General features: G+C 41.4%; 1 protein-coding gene across 2 annotated transcripts; it reads right to left on the bottom strand.

The window, feature by feature from the left end:
* Nucleotides 1-481: 481 nt before the first annotated feature.
* LOC107269465 (protein drumstick) lies at nt 482-10,367 on the bottom strand. Of its 2 annotated transcripts, none has more exons than XM_015743334.2 (3): nt 9,802-10,367; nt 5,928-6,544; nt 482-3,275 (listed from the first exon to the last, which is right to left on the bottom strand). In XM_015743334.2, exons 2-3 carry the CDS (start codon nt 6,155-6,157, stop codon nt 3,200-3,202), a joined length of 306 nt encoding a protein of 101 aa, XP_015598820.1. In that variant the 5' UTR covers nt 6,158-6,544; nt 9,802-10,367; the 3' UTR covers nt 482-3,199. The 2 variants fall into 2 exon arrangements, with proteins under 2 accessions (XP_015598820.1, XP_015598821.1); XM_015743335.2 differs by having other exon boundaries at nt 482-3,766; nt 9,802-10,363.
* Between the last annotated feature and the right edge of the window lie 394 nt (nt 10,368-10,761).

Genomic DNA, 10,761 nt, shown 5'->3' with positions numbered 1-10,761 from the left:
GTAATATACTTCATATTTGCTTTTTTAACGTATTACCTTTTTTTTTAATAAAATTTTGATATTGACAAAAATCGTGATACCTCATAAAGAGCTTGTTTACGAATCAGTAAGCAAATACATAACTATTAAATTAAATTGCCCATTGTAGAAACAGCACTGAAGCAGTATTTTGGAACTACGATAATGGCGTGTGTGATTTTCGCAATACCAAAAATTATTTCGATATCGACATTTACATCGTCCTATACTTTCCTGCATAGACAAAATATTTGTATACCATTTGAGTAATTGAACAATAGTAAATATTACACAAGTATCCTATTATTATTCACCTAAATTTGGCAATGCGACCAACAGCAAAAATACAAATTTATGTAAACTCAAAAATGGTACTTCCAATCAGTACAACTAGAGTAGCAAAAAGAAATGCTGTCAAAAGAAAAGAATCAGGAAGGAGTAAAGGGGAAAAGAAACCATTGTATACATTTTTTTTACGACTTGGTGAATTTATTGGTAGGCCGGTAGTGGGTTTACCCACAATACATTGCGATACCTCAAGAGCGCGCGTCGGCGTTCGACTATTTTTGAAGGGATGACAAAGGAAAAAAGAGTTACGCAAAAATAACATTGATAGCCGTATAGAAACGCGCGCGTCGTATTCGTGTAAAGCTAGCGGTAGATTATAAAATAGAATATAGATACAATAATAATTAATAAAATTATTATCACTCCTAGTACTAGGTACAACAGGGGGCCTCGATGATCGAGGTTGCCTATCGTGCTAAGATGACTAAGGTCTATCCGATAGTATTTATAAAATAATAATAATATGCTCGGGAGGATAATCCGTATTATTTATAATAATATTAAAAACACAGTATTACATATAAGCTATATACAAAGCGCGACTGCAGTCTCATTTTCGGTGAGGACCTGGCCTTTATTGTAATTTATAATTTGCTGCTAGCACGGATATTCGTCGCCATTAATTATTGATACATCTTGTGTAAGCGTCGCGATAACAATAATCAATCGCTTTAATTTATTTCTATTGAACATTCTACGATTCTGTGTTTCGAGTGTTTTTCGTTCTTCCATTTTTCAACATTAATTTCCTACGCGAGTTCAAAGTAAACCAAGGCAAGCTGAAAAGCAAGTCTCGAAGTAAGTCTCGAGACGCCGCAGCTGCATTTTCGAATGGGCAAGAAGAAATATATTTTTTTTTAAATTATTATTTTTTCATTATCGAGCCACGGTAACGTCTCGTTGTCCTTCCCGAAGAAGAATTCGAATGAAGAAGATTTTGCCTCATAGACACTCTCTTTAAATATACCTATCACTAATCTATTTAGTCGTTCATTTACGTAAGGGAAATCTAATGCGAATATAAACGATCCATTTTTTTTCCTTCAAAATACAGTATAAGTTGTTACTGGATTCCGTATGATTTTCAATTTTGCGATACTCCAAAGATACCTAATTCGAACGTGACGTATCGATTGGTATCATTGAATGCAGCAATCGTCTAGACCGTCTTGTATGCGGAACGCTTCATCGAGCTTATGTGCAATTACTTCATTCCCATAAAATTCATTCCCAACTGATCGACCTCCGCTCCGACAGTATCGCTATGGCCACCAGCTCGATTGAAATCACTTGAATAGAAATGACACTATTTGTTCGCTACCTTAGAAACTGTCAACTCAAATTCGCATGTAAAAATTAAATCGTTAAGAGTTACTTAAAATTGCTGTACTTGAAAGCTTTCCGATGACACATTGACAAATTTAATTAACCTAAATCTTTCGGCCTCTCGATGACTTAAAATTCGGTTTGTTAAAGACACTGGATTTGTAAAATAAAAAAAAATGATTGAAAAAGCTCAAAAGTATCTATGACGTATGTTGCGTATCTTCTATTTGACGAAACAGATCAAGAATGACTGCGCGAAGATGTCTTTAGTACATGAAGAGATGTCCGTGTGAATTTTTAAGCAAAATCTCTTTAGCATCTCCAGCGTCTTCGAATTCCTCGAGTTCTTCGGAGCGGTAGTCGACAGATGGTGAGTCCAGGTTCCTGATGTCGCCCGGGGCTTGGGCGTGGTCGACGGTAGCTCAAGCTTAGTATACTTCAGTAGCATCCTTGCAGAGTGAACGGTCCGTTATTATGTAGTCCAATTTAGGACATCAGCCTCGAGGAGTCCTGTTCCTCTGGTAGATGTAAATCCTTTCGCTTAACTGGTCCGCTATCGATTACCGATGCAGAATCTTGCTGTTGGGTATACCAAGACCGGACCTAACCTTCAATTGCTTGAATATGAACTCGTTAGATCTTCCAAGTTGAAACTCGAGCATTGCCGCTAACCTATTGTCAGGATCATTCTCAACTACCTAGATCATAGATAGGTACTAGGCGTTCCTTTTGGATCCCGCTGCATCCACCTGAATCAATGTTACCGATGATGAACTTTAAGTATCGTTCTAGCACCAAGACAAATCCTTGAGACTTCAAGCGTCAGACAATCCTGATCACAGACGTATGTAAACCCTGGCAATTTCCACACCACCGAGCTGATTGTTCATGTAAATCCGAGACTTCCGAGTGATCCGCTGATGGAAATCCTGGTGTTCCATCAGTTAATCCCAAAGGATCTGGTGCCGGTCCCCTGCCGATCTCAGGATGATGAGTACCGGTGGCTCCGATTAAATCTGATGTGATAAACTTTGGCCAATAGTTGACAAAGAATCTCGAAAGACGATCGAGATCGTTTGCTCGAATTTACTGATGAACGGGTACAGGTCTTCCCGACGGCTTCGATCCGGTTGGTAGTTCCAAGGTTAGCCGGAAGTTGATGCTGGCACCAGGTCAACGGCACCGGTACATCCTTCGATGGGAACATCGTCGTAGGTGTCAAAACAGGCAGGCGGCAGAGACGAACCGTAGATGAATCGGTCATGGGGTACGAGAAGTGGGTGTTTGGATGATATCGCGTATAGGTATTTCTACGGGAATTGGGACTGCTGGACTAGCAAGCACCCTTTAGCAGGGCTAGCGCTGGTAAAAATGTTGGATACAATGTTAGGTACTTTCAAGTGGATCTACGTAAACTAAGCTTTACTTTAATTTGGGAATAAGGGATGCTCTGGAGATAGTAATAGGGATGGGGAGGTGGGGGGGGGGTGGATCCGGCGAATGGCTTCTAGTACCTAGAGTAACCATTTGAATAGCCGTTTGAGTAGCCGTTGGAGCCCTTGTAGGGAACAGAGTGTATGCTCCTGGAACAGAGATCGTTGAATTCGGAAGGTGAGGAGGCTAGCTTGCGTTTGCTCAAAGAGACTTCGGATAATCGATCAAGAGTCATTGATCGGTAAGATAAGACAAAAGTGCGTAAGGTTAGAAAGAAAGAGAGCGACAGAGAGTTACAGATCGATCGATGTCACTTGGTTAGTATGAAAAGTTACACCGAAGTGGAAATAAGAAAGTTTCATGTGAAGTTCATGTGAGAACCACGAAGTAGGAGATGATGTTCTCGAAATGGAAGTAGTAGATGAAGGGCATGCTGGGTAGCGCGGCGGTCTTTCACTCTTTTCTATTTTCTTTTCTTTTTTTCCTTTCCCTCTTTCAGTCGGGATCGCGGAGGCAGCGGTTTTTGGGAATTTTTTTTTTCATTATGATGGGATTTCATATGATGGGGGGTTCGGGATAAAGGCGTATGGGGTTTTGGGAAGGCAGGAGGTTCGGAGCTCCCGCTCACCGCCACCCACATCTACAACAGAACAGAACAAGACCACCGCTGTTACACACAACTCATCCATCGTCCGTTTTTGGGCATTAGGCCCACTTCAGTCCCAGAATTCTACGTTATTACGGTGCTCTCGATAACTTCAGATATTTTTCATCGTTCAATGAATTCAAATGTTACCAATAAAAAAAAACTAATAAAAAAAATCAGGTATACCTCATAAAAGTATCAATAAAAATTTTACAACAAGGTATAAATAAGAATTTAATTTTCAAATTTCCCGCGCGTACACGTCATGTCAATTATTAAAGATGCAACAGCCACATGTAAGTCTTATTATGTGTTCTCGAAACGATTTTATATTTTTTCAATATTCACGAATGACACGTGTACGAGAGATTTGACAGATCAATAATATTTTTAATTATTTTTTATTTCAACTTAATCAGCATATTTCCATTTCACGCTGATGCTTCGTCGATACGTGAAATCAATTTAAATTTACGTGCGCGACGCGAACATCGAAAAAAATAATAAGAATTCGTTCTCGAGAGCCGAGAGTATATTCTGTGTTATTGGGTCTCCATGCTAAATAATCATTCCGAAGAAGAGGCCGTTATATTCCATTAAAAAGGTCATTAATATTGTGCAATCTTCGTGCAAGTGCATCGCGTTAGAGCGTTGCGCATACGTGCACATGGAATTTCAAGCCTCCCGTCATGTAGAAACGCGCCTTTAAGGACACATTACCGCGTTGGTAATTTCTGTAGGCGAGAGGATGTTTCCACGCCCACGCATCCAATCTGTATATTTCTATATGTACAAAAGTGCATCCTTATATACTATAGACTTGACGCTTTCCATGTTGCGTATACGTCATACACACATACACACCCACACTTTGTCCTAAAGTCTTTCCATCTTGATCACTTATTATTGTTTTTTATTCTATTCACTGTTTTCTCAGTGATTTTTCACCTACATTGAAAAACCAGGTAAATATTCACGTTATAAGAGACCTTACGGCGCATTGACAGAAACGCGGTGATTTTCATATGAAAATCTGTTTAACTGTTAGTTGAAAATCGAAGGACATTCGTCGTCATGATTTCTAAGTGGGAAAAACCAGTATGGATACTGGATAGTCGAGTAGGCGACATTTGAACTTGTAACGCGACTTTTATTTTTATGGTCATTCATAAACGCTGCTTTGCTTTGATCATAGGTTTTGATTATTCAGCATTCGCCTCTTATAGAAACGTCTCTGTGTCCGTGCGTACCGATGAGTCTTGTCGTTGATGAGAAATTGAAAAATTTGTTAAATCTTGGAAAGTTAGTTTTTTCCGCGGTTAGCTACGTAAGTTACGTCATTTTTCAAATGCAAACTCAATTTGAAGAACCGCAAAAAGTAATAGGTACGCCCAACCAACCGGTTCTCGGAGTAAACGCACGCCGCCATTTTCCATGAAAAAAAAAAACAAAATTCGTACCAAGGCAATCAGGGATATATGCCAAAACGTGAAAAATGGCATATATACTGTATCTAGATAATACGTAACTTTTTAACAAATTTTTGAAAACGACAGTCAAATTCCTCATAAGATACTTGAAAGTTCAAAAAAACCTATATTAGCTCCTGAACACATAACTGAAAAAATCCAGTAACTCGAACAGACAAATATTATTTCCACATACGTAATTCAAACCGTGATATTACGGTAAAAAAAAGGAATCCAAATTGAAAAAAAAAATCAAATCACCAAAAAACTCGTAAAAACTGGACTCGACTCTCACCAGACACTCGATACCACCCACGATATTCATATTATCGAACCAAGCCTTTTTAGAGCTGTCAAAAACGGTAAAAAAAAAGAAGCACAACACACGCAACTAAAAACCGTTCATCGTAAGAAAGACAATGGAGTCCCGAAAACCCGGTCGAGGCACGAGTGAAACACGATCGAAATCCAACGAGAATGACACTTCATAGTCTTGACAAGCCGCGCATAGATGCGAATCGATGAATAAGAAAAAGAAAAATGCGAGGAGCACGAGAGCGGTGAAAAAGGAGGCAGGAGAATGTTAAAACTGATTCTGTCAATGAGCCGCGTTCGCGGTGAAGTGAAGTTACATGGAAACGACGTAGAACGTGTAGGGTATTAAAGAGTTCTCTTAGGTACGTTACCTGTGCTGCTTAAGGTTGTCCTGCCGCTTGAAGGACTTTCCGCAGACCTCGCAGGTGAAGGTCACATCGTCCTTGTGGCTGCGCTCGTGGATCATGAGGTTGTAGGGTTTCGTGAAGCGTCGCTGGCAATACTTGCAGACGAACTCGACGGTGCACTTGGCGCGCATCTTCTGCCGCCGGCCGAACTCCCTGCCGTGCCCCTCTGTCTCCATCGGCATTATCGCGAACATCCTTATAAATTCCCACCGCTCCCTCGCTGACTATACTCTCTGTCTATCGTCGGCTCTCTCTCCCCCCACCACTCTTATTCTCTTTCTCTTTCTTTTTCTCTCCTCTCTTCGTTCTCTCTCTCTTTCTCTCTCTCTCTCTCTCTCTCTCTCTCTCTCTCTCTCTCTCTCTACTGCTACCTCGCCGGCTCTCTCAATCTCCGACTCTCAGTCCTCCTGAATATGCCCGTCTAAGTATGCGTATATCGATGCGCACACATGGGAGAGAGTGTGCGGCTCGTGTGTGCTTCTCGTTCTCCTCCTCCACGTGTCTCTCGTACTGCTTGTCGCCTCGGCTCCAGCCTCCGTGAGTGAGATCACTGCCTCGTCTCGAACACGACGGATCGCTACCTGCAGACAAAATCGCTCGATTCTATTCGCCCGTTTGATTCTAGAACACGACTAAGAATAGACTTAGTGAAAAATCAGCTTTTTATGCTGGATTATGAATATATGAATTTTACAAGGTTTTGTAGAATAACAATCTGTCATTGGACCGTAACCTAAGCATTCGACGATCACAGAAAGAATTTTAGGAATATCTGATTGGCTGAAGAGTTCATAGGGATTCTCGTATTTGATACCGTATCGAAAAAAATTGATTGATCTCAATTGATACAGAATTTAATTTTCTTCATATGTCAAATTCAGTTACATACTGAATGAATTATGAAAATTATTCTTATGAAGCATACGACTTTGCGTTAGTGAAACTTTGATGTAATAAAATTCAATTTCAATTCTTTCCTAGAAAATTCAAGAAATGTTCTTAATTGCTACGAATTTTACGATCGGTCCCCACGTATAATCGTAGTACAATCAAACCCAGACCATTGCGCAAGACCTTGGCTGTTCTCTAATATCAGTTCTCTGCAAATAAAGGATTCGAGCTAGAATATCAAAAGATCCGCGATGAGTCGCTTTTCGTTGGGTGCGGTCGGGTTAGGGGTTAGGGTTAGGTTATATTGACAAAGCAAAGGAGCGCGTGAAGTGTGAAGGCGTGGACACTTTGGATTCGGGCGAGCTCCGCCGTAATAAAAGCCGATCGCGGCCATTGTATGCCTCAGCTACCGTGGCGAAGCGTGCTCGAATAAAGTGGCGTGTCCGAATGAGTAATAAGCGTGTCGGGGCGTAGTCCGGTTGGTTCTTGGTTAGCAAGGCTAACGGCGGTGGGGTCTAATTGGGCCTCTGTGTTACGCAGCCCACCTCGTAACACACATACATTATACAACATCCGATACCGACTGCCCCCACGCTTCTCATCCATTTAAGTTTCTCTACTCCAATGCTAAACGATGGGCTACCGTTTAGAATATTACGTGCACTTGGCAAAAATTCACCTTCAGGGACAAACAGAGTAGGATGGAGGTATGGAATTTCATTGTGATTATGATACTGGACTTGTTTTTGAAAAGTTTACAAAATATTTAACTTTTATAGCAGCTTTGTCGCAATTTGCTGTATGTTGATCATGGGTATTAAGGGAGTATTTTTATAATTTTTTTTTCAATTATTTTTAGTATATGTTGAATATTATTTGTGTCTATTTTGTTGGTGAACATTGTAGGGATTTCTGGGTCTTATGAGGCTGTGGGGATGTACTATGATTTTGTACTGTTGATATGGGAGTTATTAATGATAATAAATTGTATGAGGCTGATAGAACGGTACAACGGTGTTATCTGGTTATTGGTACAGGAGAAAAGTAACGAAGCTACCAGTTTTCAAAATATAAAAGGTGTGTAGTAACGAGCGTGCAGTGGTAGAGACTATAACCAAGTAATTATACGTATCCCAATGTGCGAATAAGAAAATCAAATGTAAACAACCGCTGACACTCGAGAGATGATTTTGTTAATCGGTGAAGAGATCCTAGGCTAAATTCAGAATATTATTAACTAGTCGAAAAAAGATTGATAGGCCGAGACACCATGGATAATAATGAAACTGATAAGCACGAACCCAGGAAATATGACGTTTTTCTCGAAATTCAATAATTTAACAAATTAAAAATAATTATTTACATCACTATTTGTATTATTCACTCATACGATTCGCTCATGAAATAATATATGTTATACCGAAAAAATTTCGAAATTCATTAACACAAATTTTCATATGCTCCAAATCAATACAGATCATTAACGACTCCGAATATTCACCAAAACAGGGTTACACTAGTCATACAACCAATGGTTGGACAAAAAAAAACTTAAAAAATTGAATATAAAAGTTCACTAAAAATCCAAGTCGAAAGTTTTATTTCTTAAAAAAATCTAGATTTTTTTAATGATAGTTTATCGTCATTCGATCTCAGACGAACAAAGTCCTGACACTACAAGTGGGGATTAGTTTCGCTGTAACAATCAAATCAGAATATGCTAAAGAAAGTAAAAGCAAGCTCACGAAAAAAATAAGGGGTCGAGCTGATGCAGCGCGAAGTGCGCCAACCAAAGAACGGCTACCATGTGGCAGCGTTGATTCGCCCGTCGACGGATAAGAAGCCAGTAGCCAACCAAAGAGAAGCTACCGTGCGTGCGTCGTTCCGGATAAGAAGGGAGCAGCTCTTTGGCGGCAACTCGTAGCCAACCAAAGATCGGCTACCGTGCACCGCCCTACGCTAAAAGACCGAGCTACCGGTTTTAGGCCAGTCGCTCCCGAGATCCCAACTCGGGACCACACCCTCCCTCGCGAGGGAACTTATTCACATATGAGAAAGGGCCCAATGTACGTTAAGGCCCTTCCATTTGATTGCCCGATTAAATGGAGGATCCCTTTTCTTGGGTCAGATACGTCGCTGCTATCGATACCCCACCTAAAGTCGATCTATCGCGATCAATTGCAAAGAAAATTATACTGACTAGTGAACGATACATTTTTCACGGTATCCACATATGTTTTAAGTGATAACGTATTTACATAAATTTTTTGCAAATTTTGTAAATACTTATGTTAATCAAAATGAATCTGTTGCGTAATATAATTATCGTGACTCCGAACGGTACGATTAATCGGTAAGAGTGTTATAATTAGCGTATACGATCGTCCGACGGATAGTTTAAGTTTACGATACGATGATTCGCATGTAGCGACGGTGAGCATCGTGGTTATCGAACGATAATTTCAGGATCACGTATGCAGTGATGCATAAATATAGTTTCAAGTGTGCGACAACCGGTTGTATAACTTTCGTTAACCTACATACACGATGAGCGCTTCTCATTTTTCAAATCCCCAATAAAACAAACAAATTCCGATCGATCGAATCGATGTATATCGCGTGTATAGTAACAACGCGAAGTGATTAATAAATATGACCATAGGATCCTTGAACTTGACGAGTAACGAATTAAGCGTCAAGGTAAGACCATACGGCGAACGTAAAAATAACAAGCAGCCACGAGTTCGCGCACTGTGAACGAACCCATAAAAGTCAGTAGCATACAAAACAGGATCCCCGGTTATGCGAAGGAGCCAGAGTGTCCGTGGTAGGTATGAAGTACCGATATAACGCACAAGCCATCCAAACTGGGTCCATCCTCAGGATGCATCTCGTGTCTCTCGTCGCGATATAAATCAGAAGATTCCATAAAGTCAATGTCACTTACGTTGATTACGTGACGCGCAGTTAAAACGGGTCTGAGGTTGTCCAACGTCGAGTGATCCCGTTGAGCTTGAGGACGCAGGTCGCAGTGGTCGATGGCGCGTATCGGAGTCGTAGTTGCTATTGAGGATGAATCACGTCCAGAATCTAATTCGTAGTCACAGTTAAACGTCTACGATAACGAATCACGTATTGGATGCTGTCAGGTGTGTACCAGGTCTGGACCGTTTGGGAGCGCGGCGTCGACTGAACTGCGGCTGCCGGGTCGGTGCGGTGGAAACTTGGTAGCCCGAATAGTAGACGGAAGACGGTAGGTCGTAGTAACGCAAAGGTTTCTTCTGGTTGGAGGACCGGGACCTCCCTACCGAACTCGAGGTCTGTACGATATGGTACTCTGGTAGTGGTAGTCCGGAGGAAGACGAAGAAGAAGAAGAAGAGTACGAAATGGATGATGATGATGATGATGATGATGAAGAAGAGGAAGTAGTAGTAGTACTACTAGTAGTAGTATAAGTAGTAGTCGTACTAGTAGTAGTAGTAGCGCTTTTTTATCCGGTGATGCGGTCCTCGTCTGGTGGGTCGCCGAATAGCAGCGAGGTTACTCACAAATCCTTCGGCGATGCAGCTTCTTGAGCTCCCGCTTAGGGTCCGCTTCCCTTCCCGGCATCGGGATCCTCTTCCCTTTCTCTGGTGGCTTCCATCCCTTCTACCGTTTGAAGGACCGCCCTCGTGCACGGGGTCCCTGCATACATGCGTCTCTTGCCTCGCCTTACCGAGCGGCGCCTCTCTTCTTCGCCCCTAGCCCTTTGCAATGAGATCTTCCCTCTTGGATCACGTGTCCATTGTCTCTTTCTTTCACTCCTCCTCGCTTACTCTTCGTGCATGACTCTTACTGTATCGGGCCTTTCTCTCTCTGTCTTTGTTCAGCACGTCACGCGCGCGTTCTGCTTGTGTTGGTTGCCCT

This window comes from Cephus cinctus, unplaced genomic scaffold (genome assembly GCF_000341935.2).
Source record: "Cephus cinctus unplaced genomic scaffold, Ccin1 Ccin1_scaffold0661, whole genome shotgun sequence".
Classification (NCBI taxonomy): Eukaryota; Metazoa; Arthropoda; class Insecta; order Hymenoptera; family Cephidae; genus Cephus; species Cephus cinctus.
The sequence above is the reverse complement of the archived record's forward strand: the minus strand, read 5'-3'. Positions and strand labels throughout refer to the sequence as shown.

Excerpts from the sequence above, each read along its gene's own strand:
- LOC107269465 (XM_015743334.2), bottom strand. The coding sequence starts at position 6,157 with ATGTTCGCGATAATGCCGATGGAGACAGAGGGGCACGGCAGGGAGTTC. Across the intron at positions 3,276-5,927 it reads GACAACCTTAAGCAGCACAG|GAGCATACACTCTGTTCCCT; the intron begins GTAACGTACCTA and ends TCTCTGTTCCAG.